The sequence below is a fragment of the Anser cygnoides genome, chromosome Z (genome assembly GCF_040182565.1).
Source record: "Anser cygnoides isolate HZ-2024a breed goose chromosome Z, Taihu_goose_T2T_genome, whole genome shotgun sequence".
Lineage (NCBI taxonomy): Eukaryota > Metazoa > Chordata > Aves > Anseriformes > Anatidae > Anser > Anser cygnoides.
Window position 1 is genome coordinate 77,943,081 of NC_089912.1, and position 17,069 is coordinate 77,960,149.

Here is a 17,069-nt window from a genome sequence, read left to right on the forward strand (position 1 = left end):
TAAGCACTCTACATATTTAACAAATTTAGAATACGTTCAACAATCTAAATATTCTGAAATAACAATGTTTTATAAAGCTAACTTGAAACCTTATGATATGCATGTGACAGTACACTGTCACATGCTGCAATTAAATCTAGTCTTAGTTTCAGAAAAAACGGAGAAATGTTTTCTGAGAAGCTTTGGAAAAACAGTCTTAGAAAGAAGAACGTAAAAAATAGCAAAAGCAATTAAAAGACATTGAAACATGGTGCTATTTTAAAAAAATATCTTACTAGGGTTGCAATAGTTACTTCGAAAAACCATAGAAAAAGTGATCATAACGCTCAACCCCCATATTCCTTGAGAAGTTCACTGGGGGAAATTGTGTTAGTAGCTAAGGGAAAGAAATGCAGGGTGCCTGCTAGCAGAGGCAGAGGCTTCAGCAGAGCAAAGCTGGCGAAGAAGGGATGAACTCAGTCGCTCCCATAGAAGGGTGCAAACCTCTGGTTACCCAAAGCCCTGCTTCCACTAAACAGAGGATGGGGGCACTTTGTACGTGATTAGGATAGAGTGCTTAACAAACGTGAAGAAGTCTGGCTCCTGAACATGGGCTCTGAGCTGCAGCACCTGGCTCACCGACTGCTGGAAGTGATGACCCAAGTGATGACCCAGCTATGACCATGAGGGTGCCCAAGGCAAGGGTAACACAGGCGTGGAGCTCTCAGCGCTGCTCTGCATGGTGCTGAGCAAATGCCAGGAGGCAAAGGTCTCTGAGGGAGGAGAAAAGGAAATTCTGCAGAGACATCATCTCTCCATCAAGCAAACTTTGCAAACCATAAAGAATTCATAAAGATCACTCAGCAAAACTGCTCACTACCTACCAGAAGGAAAAAAAAAAAAGAAAAAAAAGAATTCTAATACTGCTAATACTTCTAGCACTGCTAGTGTTACCTTTCCCTAACGGGGGGAATTTTCTCCTAAGACCATAGCACAGGAGCTGTCCTGGGCTGGCCCACACTGAGGTTCGCGCAGATCATATCCCATCTCTGATGTGCTTGGTGCTGCCCAAAGACTGAAGTCACCCACGGGACACAGCCTGACCAGACAGCGGTGGGACAACACAGTGCTGAAATCCAGTGACAGGACTTAAATCCAGTTGTGGTGACTGGGCTGGCCTGAAGGCTGTGCTTAGCAGGACAGCTTGGAGTAATGCCCAAAGTTCAAGTCTGACAGTACAATAACAAATAATCACCTTAGCCATAAACAAACAAACAAACAAAAAACCAAACCAAACCAAACCAAACAAAAACATAATGCAATGCCCAGCCCACAAACCAAAGCAAAACCAAAACAAAAATGCCGCATGTACAGCAGATTACCTGGCTAGGTGTGGTACTCCCTAGCAAGGCTAGCTTCATAAGGTAAGATTTATAGTGTGGAAGAACAGACAAAGCAGACAAAATCTACATCAATTTTGCTGGTACCACTTCCTTTGCCAGTTTCATGATTTGGCATTGGGTTGACTTGGGCATAGCATAAGCAAATAAATAAATAAATAAAATCCATAGCATTAGTACTAAGGAAGTAATTCAGGTCCTACTTGAATCCACAATAACAGAAGCCTAATCTTTTTATAGATTTTTCAACTTCTGAATAGCCCTCATATATTTTTTACCCTTCTCTTCTGCACTGGTGTTATTAAATAAAATCCCACACAGAATAGAGCAGCTCTCCCACTTCTTCTGGTATTAGTCATTAAGAACAGGCTGCCCTGGCTCTGCCTATGCGAAGAGCTTCAATTATTCAAGTCATCCTCTCTTTTCCAAAGTTGCAGTCGCAGTCCATCTTCCTCTACAGCACAATTTGTATATTTAAGCCAGAATGAAAGACATACAGCTCAAGCATTTTCATCCAATGTACTTCCAAATGCTCCTCTAGTTTTTTGTAGAATTTGTATGCTGTACAGCAGTAGGCTTCTAGTCACTGGAAGTGTCTGCCATTGCAAAACGACATTCCCAATATTCCAAGTGCATAAATAGAGATGTGGAAGTGCTGACATCCAGGGACAGAAGACAATGCTGCTTTTTTCCACACAGACATTTCACACCCAATCTTGTTGGCAGATCAGTCAGTCTGTTATTTCCACGCTAGGCCATTGGCTCAAACCTTCTATAGTTCTTGAAGACACTGACAATCTGTTTCGTGCTTCCTGTTGTAATAGCCCAAACCCCAGAGATTTCTTCTCTTCTCCTTCTGCTTCTCGCAGTCTCCTGCCTCTCACCTCAACTTCCATGCTGTGCCTGCTAGGATTTCAGATTTCTAGCCCAGTGTGGCAGGCTGGGCACGTGCTCCCTTGCATATCATGCTGGGGAAGACTTTTCACCTCCCTGGATGCCAGAGCAGTCGGGTTCAGACCCAGGGAAGTCTGCCCATCTCTGTTACACCACTGACACTACAGAGAAGCACTGCCAGTCCATCAGCTTTCTACAATCCTCCTCTTCGCATCAGACCTCGTCACTCCTGGTACCTTCACTATTTGTTGTTGTGCTGCACGACACCTCGCAAAGCGAAAGCAACCGGGATGACACGACTGAGACGTCAGGCTGTGGCAGTGGCCTGCACAGACAAGGTCTCTCATTTCCTAAAGGCTCCTACCACAACCCTGCAGCATAGTGCAGGGAGAAAAAAATTGCATGGGCCAACTTCCCATCCTAGCTGAAAGAAACACGTTCTTTTTCTGTGATTTTGTTCTGCACATTCCTGCAGTCTCTGCTTTTACTATGCTGCCCCTTTCACCCTACAGCAATCTGTATGCTCAGCTGTGTCTCCCTATTGCTCTGCATTTCCTAGGGCTATAGCTCATCCATTTCCTTCTGCAGGGTAAGAGAATTAGGCACTACAGAAATTCATTATTTTAAACCCAGCCTTTCATTTATTAGCCTACTGTTAACTTCATATCTTCCTGTGGAATGACTACTTCGTTTAAAAATGAAGGGGGGGGGGAGGGAAAAAAGGGAAAAAAAAAGAAGGAATTTCCAGAACTCCATGACTTTTACCTCATTAACTGGCCTTTTTAGGTCATCATTAAATAGAAAGAGAGTCCCACACCCATTCCAGCTACCTGGAAACACATATAAATTGACTGCAGAGTCCTTATAACGTAAGCCTTGTCTACAGACACATGCTGAGACTTTGCCACTGCAAAAGTAAATCAGTTGGGAAAGTTATGAGAGGCAGAACTGTGCCACAGCTGCTCAAATGTCACGTAACAGTTAGAGGCTCAGGTATTCCAGCAGGTACACAAACCACTTGGGTGCTATCTTCCCACAACTAGACTGTAATCTCACAGTCATCAACACAAAAATTAAAATCTACTCACGTTTGCTGTTTGCCTTAAAATATAAAACAAGTGCTTTGAAAATATTTTGCTATTTAAATGATCTATTCTACATGGAACTAGAAAAAAAAAGACATCTGTCAAGAGCCATCAGTCTCAGACAGCAAAATGCCCAAAGGCAAGAAAATATCGCATGAACCTTTTGAAGATCAATGGGTTATTTATACTGACCAGGATGCGATGCCTTACTCCAGCTTTATATGGGTTCTGATGTCATGTGTTAGTCGCACTACTTGCATAACAAACTGTGATAGGAAACCAAATTGTTTACAGATTACATTAAAAAGCATAGTAAAACCTGAACTTTTCTGCTTTATGTGCAGGCATCATAATTCTTGGGCAAGCCATAAGCTCTGCTGCAGCTTTATGCATTTTTTGAACACTCTAAAGAGACTTATGAATTAAGTGGTGCATTTCCAACAGGAAAGCACTTTCTATCAGAGAAGTATAATTTTCTTAATCCTCAGAAGTGCTCTCAGTAACCCATAGGGGTCTGACAGCTGGCTGGCGTTCTACCTGTGCTATGGAAGGGAAAACAAAACCAAACCTTTACCCTGACCTGCCATCAGAGCGCTGTACACAGGCACCTGCTCATTGCTCAGGCAGCCGGTGGAGATTAACAAGACGCAGAAGACAGGCTTCTCTGCTGGAAGGGGCACGCATGAAGAAAGCTGCAGCAAAAAATGTGCCCGGCTCCATAACTGCTGCAAAGGAACACATGTGGAGGTGGTGCAGGTCAGCCAGGGCTCGTACAGTGACGTGAAGGGAGCAGGGGAACACCGAGACTCTTCTGCTTCACTCCCTGAAGCACTTCCCGACCTTGGGCCTGCTGTTGTGTTGCATAATTCTTTTATAAAATAGGAATGAGAATATGCATGCTCGGAAGATGGAAATAGAAGGAGCCAATGGGGAACTTCCTGCTGACTGCGATGTTGCACAATCAGGTGCCATTCAACTGCATGTAAAGGAGGAACACAAAAACGGCAGAGAGCTTGGGGCTGTTAAAAATAAATCAGTGACGACAGGGGCCAGGACAGGCTGTCTTCGGCCAAGTTTGCATATTGGTTACATATCCTCTCAGCTACGTTTTCAAAACACCAGAAAATTATGTTCTGCATCCGGGGCTTCAAAAAATGTTTGTCAACCAATAACTATAGTACAGACTCGGTGAGTACACGGAAGGGGTTTCGCCCTGCTGTTCTTGCTTAGCCAGTACTTCCCATGAATTTTGCCCGGGCAGTAAGCATAGCAGAAGGCTTTAAACTCTACTAGCACACTGACGTTTGCAATATCAAATTTTAAGCTGTTAAAGAATTCGTTTTATTTAACTTTAATAAGCTATTTCTGAGTGCTCAGTGCAGTTACTGTATCTGTGCCAAAACCAAAATTTTGCATCTCAATTAGCCTAATTAAACTAATCAAATGGAGTTATATACTCAGTTACCACTGGGCACAGCTGTTAAAGAACTCGCTGGTAGACTCTGTTCTCTCTTATTAGTAGATGGTTAAAGGTAGGTATGAACTCTGGAATTTGTAATATAACTGACTGCTAAAGGGAATGATTTCTGTGATTTAATTAAGCTTTGCAATGCAACGCCTGAGCTTTGGTTGCAGAGGCTGCTAGCCAGAAGCAAGTCGCAGCTGTGGGGAGCTGCAAACAGGCACCTGAGGAGAAGTCGTCCTCCCGTCATGAGCAGTAAATAGCTGCAGTGCTACATACAGACATGTATTTCCATTCCTTTAATGGAAAAGTTAGCCATTCCTACTCATGTTGTGTTCTACAATTTGAGTTTTATTATTAGCCATTTAATTGCAGATAGCATTAAAAAAGAATCCAGGCTGTTGTGTTTTAGCTGTCTGGAGTGAGTAGCTCCAGCTTCAGCTGGTTTTCTTGTCAGGTTACAGCTACGCGCAGGTGTAAATACCATTTATAGTCATGTAACCCCTCTCACTGCCAGTGCGGACCCGAGTTAACGTCTCCCCTGGGAGAAAAGCAACGTCACCTACAGGAGGCATCCCCCCCTTTTTGGAAAACTAGCTCTTCATTCTCAGAGCACAGAGCTTTTCCAACTCTCCTGAGCTACATTTCCCTGTTTAAATTTCACTTCTGCAGGACTCAGGGTGGTTTAGGCTGCACAGATGCTGTCCCACCACCTCTCTTCGTCCATCTCTTTCTGTCCCAGTGAAGCTCAGTGAAAATGAGAAATGCTTTGCACTGTTATACTCAGAGCAGTTTCTAAATGCAGGATGGCTCCACAGCACTTCAGTTTTAGGACCTGTATGACCAAAATTTCTTACAAAAGTTCTTTCTGAAAATATCTTAAACTGTCAACAATAATGTTATCGGTTCCTCCTAAAGTATTCACCCCAAACTGGTTGGCTTTGCTCAAGAAACCTTGCAGCCTGGTACAAAGAGGTGGCCTCTCTGTCTCTTTATGAAAGTAACTGTGTTTGCATGGCCGAAGAAGATGTTAGGGTGAGTCGAGTTGCAGACGCCCCCGCATCCACTGTGGGACCAACACCACGCACTGTGTGCTGGGCCAAGTTCCCTCGCCTTGTTTTCCTCATGGTAGAAATGCAGTGTTAGGACAAAAACAGCTTCCGTGCAAGAGTTAAAAAATAAAAAAAATAAGTAAGTCAAAGTGACACCTCATTCCACCCAAAAATCAGCCTCACAAATCCTGATTGTTAGTGGAGAGTGTGTAGAACAAGTTTTTACTTTTTTGAAAAAAGAAAGGACTGATGAGGGAGGGACGGGAGTGAAGGCAGAAAAAAGGAACAAATTTAAACGCACCATTATAATATTTGACCATTTTTCCTCCGACAGGCAAATCTCCAACACGTCTCAGATCGAAATGTGACAAAGAGTCAGCCAGAAAGGGAGGAGCAGAGGGAGATGCCACTTGAGCTGGCATGCCAGAGGCTCTTTAAATAGAAAAGCTTTCAGGGAACTCAGAGCCGGCACTTGCTGCACAAAACCTAATTACGGCCATCCCCACCCAAAACACCCCCCACCTCATATCTGCAGCAATCAAAAAGCCCCTGCAGAAGTTGGAAGGGGGAAGAGGGACTGAACCGGGCCTACACCCAAGCCTTCGCCCCCACAGGGCAGTGCTGTCAGGCGAGGCCGCCAGCAGCCCCGAGGCTGCGCAGCCGTGGGGGAGGCAGTACCTGTTAGTCAGCTCCTCTGCTTCCTCTGGGTCCACAGCCTCTTCCTCCTCCTCCTCCTCTTCTTCCTCCTCCTCCTCCTCCTCTTCCTCTTCTTCTTCATCCTCTATGAAGGAGGAGGTCTCGGATGCCCGGTCACACTCAGCGCCGCGGTACCCCTCCATTCCCTTTCTAGCTCAGGCCCTCGACGGTGATTTTTACCCCCGACCCTGTCCTCCCCAGGGTTGCCTGAAGCAACTGTCATCCCCAGCAGCTCTCACTTCTCCTGACTCAGGGCAGTCTTTAAATAGAGGCAGTGAAGTTGCAGCACCGACTGGCTGCCGGTCCCACCCCGGGTCCTTGCACCAACCGGGTGCCAGGGCACGTGGCGGAGGCTGACAGCCGGCCGGCTGCCGCACGCTGCCCCAAAGGCAAAGGCCATGGGCTGGGGAACGGGGCCCAAGCCCCAGCCAAGCTGCTCCAAGCGGGTCTTATTAAAGAGCTGGGGGCGGGGGGGGGAGGCACAAACAGAGCGAGTGTTTTCTCGTGCCCCTGCAGAAAAGCTGCTTTTAGCATGCCCAAATGCTATTTCCAGCACGGAGCCCAGCTGGGGACATGTGGTGGCTCAAGGCAAGACCTCCTGGAGCTAGAGAGGTCACAGGAGATTACCCAGGGGGTGAGACTTGGAAGTGCACCTTTAGTAACTAATGCTGTGCTCTGAGAGGTATCAGGTACACTGTTGGTTTTTAACAACATGTAGGGCATATGTTTGAACCCTGAAATCCACTGATGTATTAAATCCCAGGACATCTCAAGTATCTTTTTTCGGTGGACTAGAACCAATATTAATTTAAAGCAAAACCAAATTGTATTACCATGAAGAGTTAACGTCAAGCCACATTTGTCCTTTAATATTCTGCATTTTCACTCAGAAAGCAGTGCTTTTCACAAACAAAATGGAAGGATTTCCAAATCACTAGCCAAAAAAAGTCTTTAAAAAAAAAATAATAAAAATAAAATAAACAAAACAAAACAAAATGAAATGAAAGAGGGAGAGGAAAGCATCTATGCTCAGATTCTAAATGAAGAACTTCCAAATTATTTCAGGTATATACAATGTTTGTATACCCAGCACAACTCTAATCTCAGTAATTTTAGTTTTAAAAGACAATTGTCAAGCAATCAGCGAACTCTTCCTAGTGCTATAAATACAGAAACACCCAAGCAGGTATTTCTAAGTACAAGCTCTCTCTGCAGTGCTAAATTAAAACTTTACTGTCAAATTCACCTGATGTAAAATACTTCCTAAACAGTATGTGTGTATAAAAGCAATCTGTTCTCCTGACCAACCCACTGACACCAGTGGTACACAATTCACAAGGTCAAAATGTAATTTCTCAGAGTACTTGAAATGCATACTAAACTTAAACTCTAGATTTTATTGTGAGTTCAGAGAAAGTGTATGTATGGTAGATGAGCATTACAGTCTGGTAGAAATCAATCTATATGAAACGTGTGTATTGCACAAGTTTTGATTCAGTCCACACACAGTGAGAGGAAGGTGACAACAAGGTGACAACCCTTTCACCAGTACCACTCCAAATTATTTTCAGAACTTGTTCTCTCCTTTCTGTATTTCTCACAATTTACTTTAGCCTTTAAGTTGACCAAAATAGCATATTCTCTCATGCCTTTCTTACAAGCATCAAACTCTGTAGGAGGGAAAGATTTATATCAATACACATAAGGATTAAAAGATCAACTGAATTTCTAGAGAAAACAAGACAAACACAACAAAAACGAACACTACAAAGTACTCGTGAGATTCCCCAGAGCAACAGTACATTAGATCAGGAGTGACATTCTCTGAAGGACTGGAATTTAACATCAAATAAATGTACTGTGAATCAAGTTCAGTGACCTAAATTCAAATAAAGCATTGTTTACAAATAGGCATTTAGAATGGTATTCACAAACACTACCTTTCGGTGTTCTAGAATTCCTCTTGCATCCTCCTGTTATGTCTGCCTATTTATTCAAAATAACCATGTAACCCTTCAATTTGGGTCTTAAAATTGTTTCATATTGAATTCTTTGAGCAACCTGGTCTAGTGGGTGGCGTCCCTGCCTATGGCAGCAGGTTTGGAAATAAATGATCTGTGAAGTCCCTTCCAACCTGAGCCATGGCGTCCCTGCCTATGGCAGTGGGTTTGGAAATAAATGATCTATGAGGTTCCTTCCAACCTGAGACATTCTATGATTCTTCTGAACGTATTTCTTAAAAATAACTCTCATATTGTCAGAATACCTTAAGATACGTAGAGCATATTTTTTATGCCCCCTTCCCTGGTTACTTCAAATATCACATATAACTAGAAGCAAGAGAGCTAGAAGATACATGAAGTTTAATATTCACAGCATACAGCCTATGCCAATTCTGGTACTACTGTTATTTAATTGGAAGCTCTTGATAACATTGAACTGGGAGCTCTTGCTCCCATACAAATCTAAGCCTATTAATTAAAAGCCCTGCTAGAAGATTAAAGAGAGTTCCTAAAATCCTAGATAAGACATTAGCAGTTTCTGACATTATATAATGTGAGAAGTGACAGGTGAACCCAATGCCAAAACAAGTACACAAAACTACCCCTAAAATTACAAAGCTGAAATAAAGCATTTTTGTTTGTAGGTAGTAAGAGGCCTCAGAGATGTTAGTATCTTGCACACACATTGAAATGTTGGTTAGCAATGAAAAACAGACCTTTTAGTAAAGATGACCCAGAAAAAGTATTCTTCCCAGAGTGTACACCAAGATGTAACAAAGATTTTTATTTTGAAGTTGAGGCAAAAGGGAGACTTCATGTTAATGCTAAAATTTACAGTGGCCCTTAGTGCATTTCTTGCTCTGGATACCTACCCTGAGTAGATGAAAATCTAGTCTCTCAACAACTTCCAACTATGCAGAACTGAATCCAAAGTTAAAGTTCAGTTCCTAGTCCTTATCCCAAAACAATTTATACTGTGGTACTTTAACTGAAGTTTTCTGTCAAAAGTTGCAGCCCAACATCATGTCCACTTGTTCCAGTTGTCTGGCATTTCCATGGAAAGTAATGACATTTGTTTGCCTCGACAAAAGAATAATATAAGGTGACACTGGTGAAATTTGTTTTCTGGACCTCTCAGATTATCTTTTAATACATGAAAGTATTGCCACTGTCTGTGCTCTTGCTAGATACCCACTTGTCCAAGTCGCTTCTTTCACTGTAAGGTAAACCAAGTCACATTAATTTGCACATCACAGGATTCTGCCTGCAATTGAGCTAACACAGCTAAGTGCTACGTAAGTGTTAAATTACTGGGGAGTTTTCTCTTAAGAGAGGATGTGACAAACACGCTTGTCCCAAGATTTGCAAAAACTAACATCTAGACTTTACATTTTTGATTATAAAAATAGCTTATCAGAAGTACATAAACTTTTTTTTTTTTAAAAACAAGTATTTTTAAGGATACAGGCCATTGTAAGATTGTATTAAAGAGATTACTGAATTGGGTCAATTTTAAAAAGTTGCTTGAAGGTTTCAGATTTTTATTGGTCTGTTTTGAAACAGATACCAAAAAAAAAAAAAAGATTTTCCAACATAAGACAATAATTTAAGGGCTGGGACATATTAACTCCAAAAGTGATGGTCATTTTTTACTGTACATGTTCTGAATGCAAAATCTTAAGAGATGATTAAAGTTTTGTGATTCATGTCCAGCTCACTTAAAATGCATTTTTGCCAAGTTTAAACACATGCCCCTTCTTATTTATACTATTTTGAGAAAGTTTACATTTTATAGACAAAAAGATGGCAAGATTTTTTTTTTTAAAAGGAGCAACATCTCCTCCACCTCCCAATTTGCATGCCATCTTTTATTCAAGGCATCATTCTGTACTAAAAACTTCTGGTTGCATTTTAAATAAAATGAGGTAAAAAGGAAGGTGAAACATCTATCACCTTATAAAGATGAAGGCCTGTGTGGGGGCAAATACACATGAAGGGACAATATTTTAGTGGCTTACCAGTCAGATTAAAACTGAGAGCCTGTGTAAATTGCAGAAGGAAATTGTCTCAGGAAGCAAGCCAAACTATTAGATAGACTGGATCACAATTAATTGTCTGTGTAAGTGACGCCTCAGCAGGCAGTTTACAGTTTGTATTACTTCTACATTGTAAGACTTAAAATAAATTAGAATTTACATTTTGCACAAGAAGCAATGTTTGCTGTTTAACAGTTATAAGGGCTGCTGTTAGAAGCAGCAATAGATGAAAGTTATACCTGGATGCAGTGCAAAATAACCATAGAAAAGGTTTAACAGGTACCTTGACTTTTACATTCATTTCCTTTTCTATTTAATTTTAGAAAATATTTTAAATGCCCAATACCAAACAACATAAAAAAAGGAAAAAAGCTGTATTTTCCATGTATAAACTTTATTTCACTGGACACCATACAAAATATTAAAGTTTAAAAATGAAAATATGATTGACATCAATTATAAGTACAGTTTCAACAATTAGTTGGTCTTTAATAACAAACGAGAGGCACAAACTGTGCTACAGCAGGTCTAAAAGAAGTTTCACAATTTTTTTATTTGGAAAAGGTAAAATTTTCAAGATTATTGAAATTTTCAAGACTTACTTAAATTCTTTTTACAGTACCTGACTGATTTACAAATACTTGCACAAAATCAGAACAAAAGCCCAGCTTACTGTAGCAGTTGGAGGGTTGAGTTTTTTTAAACAGACATCCCTACTACTTTGAATATGTAAAATGAAGCACTGAAATTTATCTTGCTTACTGTTGGTCAATACAAAGCATTCATATAAATTGATTTGCCGTTTTTTATTTTAACTTCTTTGTAGTAGAACTGTTGTTTGAAAATTCCAGTTTAGATTACAGTTCTTGGTATCCAAAAATTAACAAATATAATCTAGCTTAATTTGCGTAAATTGTTGCCTTTTGTTCCATATAAATGGGAAATAAAAACAGAAAGTGCTGAGCTGAGCAAAAGTGCGTACTGCATTAAGCACACATAAAGCACAGACTGCCTGTTCATCAAGAGTGTAAAGTGTGCAATGACTTAAGGATACAGACTCATACATCATTAGCTCTGAATTCCTTTATTTCATTGTTAAACGTGTCTCAATTGATGATTACACAGATTATGGACACAAGTCAGTACATTCCCCATATCTCCTTAGAATATATTTATTTCTGTAGTCTGCTGTTTGAGTCACAAGTCTCTTCTAGAAGTCAACAACACAAGTGTTTTCAGAAAACACATTTGAATAAACAGCAGTATTAACAAGTGTCAATCATAAAATATGTATTCTGTCTTATAAAGATTTCCTTAACAAAAGTTTACCAAGAAAAGCACGTCATAAAAAAACCCATGCGTGTAACTGCATTTTGATTTTGATACTGTTCTGTATTTCAGCAGGATCCAAAACGGAGAAAACGAAAGAAGTTGGTTATTTTTTCTGTAAAGCTGCTCTTAAGGGTAGTATACTGTTTAGATTTTTCTTGTTTTGCAGTGCCTGCCAAGACTGGGGAAAAAAAAAATAAAAGATTTAAAAAGCAAAATCATCTTTGCCATTTATATTTAAATATCACTGTAAGTAGTAAGCCTCACATATCCACAAATATCAGTTTGATTCTTCACCCCCACTCCAAGTCATAATATTTTATTTATTTATTTTAGGGAAGAAGAATCCAAAGGTATGCAAAATGTATGAATTATTGAGAAAGGTATGTACTTTCAAGAAGAGAGTGGATCTATTTTTGTGGAGACTGAAATGTTCACATTATTTAAGTATTACATTGATAATCTGCCTGTAAAATAATGATCTTAAAAGCACGCCACTGCTCCTGATACAGGAAGTTATACTCTAACATTACCAGAATTTGTGTCTTTAAAACAGGTTATTTACTTTTTTTTTTTCTTCTGTATTCTTTTCTGGATTCCAGGACACTCCAACATATAGGCTTCCAGACAGCTTGGACAACTGCTTTTACTTTTTTCAGAAAACCACACAGGTTTGAAAACAATTTCTTAACTGAAAACTCTGAAAGGAGAAGTTCACTCTGATTTCAGCACAAAACAGCACTGAGATCCCAGTCTACTTTGTCAATCATTGCTTTAGCAGATTAACAATCAAGTATTTTATGGAAAAAAATGTGGACAGTTAAGTATTTTTTATGCTAAAATAGCTAAATAGAAGGAAACCAACATTTCTGAATAGAATTATGATGTCTAACCGGTTAAAGGTGGAAGCCAGTTCTGCACACTAATCACTACTTATAACTGCACTATGAATAGTCAGAAATCTCAGAACACCAGAATTTGAGCTTAGGCACATGAGTGTAATTCCAAAATTAATAGCTATCATAGCAGAAAATAATACAATAACTGGCAGCAAAGATTTTTAGAAGCAAGATATTTAACCAAGGCCTAAATCACAGTTTTTTTCACTTAAAGTTTCCTTGTCTCCTCCACTGACTGGAACAGTATAAGCTCCAGTTTTAATTACTCATGCACTAAAATTGTGATTTCCCCAAAGAAAACTAACAAATTAATTCTGTTGTCAAAAAACAGCAGAAAACCAAGGTATTACAAAAAGGGACTGTAAGAGGTATAAAACAGTCAATTTTATATTATTATAATATTATTACCAGTCAAATTAGTGTAGGAAGAAATTATGAGTGAAAATAGTTATGTTTTTATAGCTATCAACTATCACAGTATTTTCTTGTTTATGTAAATCTGAAAATTCTTAAGACAAAGGGTTTACTATTTCAAGTACTCATTTCAATTTAAGCCTGATTCTTATTAGCATAGATATTAATAGTTTTACTACTCCTATTTAAACAAGATTTATATATATATATATATATATATGTAATTTTATATGCAATATATGTAAAATCATATATACACACGATACAAAGCATAAAACCAATCATAACACAAACATCAGAAGCAGGCCGGTTCAATGACCATCCTTTTTATAATTATTTTGAAAACTAAAGTGACTGGAAAAATGACATCAGATGCAATATTTACCCTGAAAAATTCATTTTTAATAAAATCAAACTTCTGTTTTTCATGCACAGCTCTAGCAGTGTTTGTTCCATCAAAGGGCTCTGCAAGATCAAATGCAAATATTACGTGTTAAAAAACTACAGTTATGCTGTCTTCGCTGAGCTAGGAATGAAGAAAAAAAAAGAGTCAATGTATAATTGCTTCCCAAAAGGTTTTTGCACAGCTGATTCCACTTCTGTGTTATTTCCATATAATATTCCTCAAAAAATGCTCACACTCTGAACACTCTAATGGTAGGTAAACCACAATAAAGCCAAATTATTACTTCTATCTAAGCATGGTATGACTGTGCCAAATTCATGCATCAGTAATTACTTGTGACTGCTTTGCAGTCTGTGATGACATATCAAAATATGATTTTGCATATTGAAATGTTTTGAGACTTGCTACGTTAGGTTCATCTCAATCAACAGTTTTAGTGAAATACATAAAGAACATTAAAACATTTGCTACAGCTTTTTACCTAAGTATCAACTGCTGTAAAAACATTTTCAGTTCTTACCTGTTCTACAGTATCTGTTCATAAGTTAACAATTTGCAGCTTTCTCCTTCTAACAGACTACAAGTTTGTGATGTTTTCCTTTTTTTTTTTTATTTGCTAGTAATTAATACTTCAGAACTTTTTTTTTTTTGTAATTGAGGGATTAAAGTACTCCTTGCAACTGATAAAATGCTAGTAACAAAGTAACAGGTTCTAAACAATTATGCATTGCAATGCTCTAGAAAACAGATTTCATACAGTTTTTTTTTTTCACCCTTACTAGAGAACTGTGTAAATGACACAATTTCACACTGGCAGAATGTCTTAAAGTCCTCAAGGACCAGTGAAGTACAGAAGCATGTGCTAGATTCGGTAATTTTTTTGTTTAGTTGGTCTATTGGTTTTATATGGCAAGGGCCCAGGAATTACCTCGTGTCAGATAAAAGCCAGCTCCACTGATTGCACCCCTGTGACAGCATATTTAAGAAAGGAGAAAAAACACTGTGTGGGAGCAGTTGGGAGAGAGGAGTGAGAAAATGTGAACCAGCCCTGCAGACCCCAGGCCGGAGCTGCAGCCCGTGGAGAGGAGCCCCCGCAGGAGCAGGGGGTCTGGGGGGAGCTGCCGCCCGTGGGGGACCCGTGCTGGAGCAGTTTGCTCCTGGGGGATGGACCCCGTGGTACGGAGCCGTGTGGGAGCAGGTCTTGAAGAGCTGCTGCCTGTGGGCAGCCCCCGCAGGCTCGGTTCGGGAAGGACGGCATCCCGTGGGAGGCACCCCACGGGGAGCAGGGGCACAGAGTGACCGTGACCAAAGAGACGAAGCGCCAGGGACTGACCGCAGCCCCATTACCCCTTCCCCTGAGCCGCTGAGGGGGAGGAGGTGGAAGAGGGTGGATAGAGGAAGTTGTCTTTCATTTGCTTTTAGTTCTTGATGTTCTAGTCTCTTAGTAACAGGCAATAAATGACATTAATCTTCCCTATAATGAGCCTGTTCCCTACATTGACTGTCACATAACTGGTGAGTGATCTCCCTGTCCTTATCTCAACCCATGAGCATTTTTCATCCTATTTTCTTCCCCTGTCCCGTTGAGGAGGGAGAGTAAGAGAGAGGCTAGGGAGCGGCTGTGTAATGCTTGGCTACCTTCCACTGTTAAACCACAACAGTTGGTTATGTATTGCTTTTATTCAGATAGGGACATAAAGTAACATAAAGCATTACACAGACAGGGATTGTGCCATTACGTAGACTGGGACTTCAAATTTGGAACATGTTCCATGGCATTAGGATTTTATTACTGAAGGCTATTTAAATTTGCAATGAAATAAATTGTTTAAAGCAATAAATGTATTATTTCTGTAAGTTTTTTCTTCAAACTACTTATAAAGTTTTTTAGTGGATGTTTACAGGCAGATTTATTTTACTGTAGAATGCATCATGCATTTAGATTGCAACAGAAAACTGTCAATGTAATAAAAAAGGTACCTCTTCCTCTACTACCAGCCACATAATTTGGCATACTGACCTACTATGAAGAATTCCATATTCCTTAGCATGTTAAGCAGTACAGCATTTCTTTTGTTTGTCTTATATCTGATCTTAACTGTTTCTTTAATGCTAGGACCTTTATATATTTAATGTTGAGTCAAGAGACATTTTTTGAAGTAACAAGACCAAAGCTGTACAATCTTCCAAAACTGTCAGTGGGGAAAAAAGGTGCTCTTCCTAGTCAAAAAAAGCTGACTCACATCTTCCCTTTATTCTTCTTGCACATTTACTAGTTGTCAAAAGACAAATTCATTCCCTGGAGCACAAGAATACTTTTATAATCAGATACTATTGCTACCACTTTGTATTTTCTAACCACGAGAAGAGTGAGAGTCCATCATAAGTTACTTTGTTCATACACTGAGTTGAGAAAAAAAATGTAATCCAACTCCAACACTGATATTAAAAGAAAAGGCTAAAAGGGATCATATTTCCAAGTGAAAATAAAAGAAATCATAAAACTTCAAAACACACCCTGAAGAATTATTTTTATCATTTTTAATATCTGAACTGAAAGATTTGTAAATATGAGAATCAATCAGATGCAGCTTATACAGGTTCTGATCCAATTTCCCTAAGTGACTAAGAGACAAATAATTGTCACAAAATTACCAAGTTTCTAGTTTTTCCAAACTTGTCTTTTTCAAAAGAACAGTTTAATATTGATATGATATTGTTTGATGTAGACAAGATTTAAACTCACACTACAGCAGTCACCAGTAATTTAGAGATACCCTACAAGGAATGTTCATCATCATTAGCTAAAAGCAGTGTTCTCTCTGCACCTATGATAGTAATAGCTTGACAGATTTTAAACTGTCATAAAAGATCGCTGCTACTCCATTTGTTTCTCAAAAAGCAGAAAAACTGAGAATCAGTCTTAAGACAAATAAAACTTAGAACAATTTTTTTTCCTTAAGCAACCCTAAATATCGTGCTACATAGAGAATTATGACAACTTGCTGGCATAGACTTCTGTAATCTATCAACAAACATATTTAAGGTATTTAAAAACACACACTATACCAATTACTAAAATTTTAGTCCTCTAAATGGAAAATCTGACAGACTTGGAAACCAGAACATGCTGACGTGTTTAAGTATCTTTTGTAAGCTTCTTCTCAAAGTACACAGAAGTCTACCCAAATACTTTGTTAAACTTTTTACAGCAGCTGCTAAGCTGAACTATGAGGCCTATTTTGGGTTGAAATAAGAAATGTATTTTTCTCCCTTCCAATTTATAAATAAAAATTTAGGATATTAAGAGTGGGATTAATCCTCATAAAGTCTGGATGCACACTGTAGCAGGAAGGAATCAGATATGCCAACTATAGATAATTTTACTTTTTAATAGTTCAAATGCAAATGTAC

General features: G+C 39.3%; 2 protein-coding genes across 4 annotated transcripts in view; both read right to left on the reverse strand.

Annotated features, from left to right (window-relative positions):
• CMYA5 (cardiomyopathy associated 5) overlaps window positions 1–6,807 on the reverse strand; it is a 46,309-nt gene extending 39,502 nt beyond the window's left edge. Inside the window, exon 1 of the mRNA XM_048079496.2 lies at window positions 6,551–6,807. Within this exon, the coding sequence (XP_047935453.2) occupies window positions 6,551–6,711 (161 nt within the window). The 5' untranslated portion in view covers window positions 6,712–6,807. The remainder of the gene's footprint in view (window positions 1–6,550) is intronic.
• A 4,177-nt stretch (window positions 6,808–10,984) lies between these two features.
• Window positions 10,985–17,069, reverse strand: part of TENT2 (terminal nucleotidyltransferase 2) — a 41,865-nt gene continuing 35,780 nt past the window's right edge. For all 3 annotated transcript variants that reach the window (XM_048079499.2, XM_013190869.3, XM_013190867.3), the window contains 2 exons: window positions 13,635–13,714; window positions 10,985–12,117 (listed from right to left, as the gene is read on the reverse strand). In XM_048079499.2, the coding sequence (XP_047935456.1) occupies window positions 12,043–12,117; window positions 13,635–13,714 (155 nt within the window). In that variant the 3' untranslated portion in view covers window positions 10,985–12,042. The remainder of the gene's footprint in view (window positions 12,118–13,634; window positions 13,715–17,069) is intronic.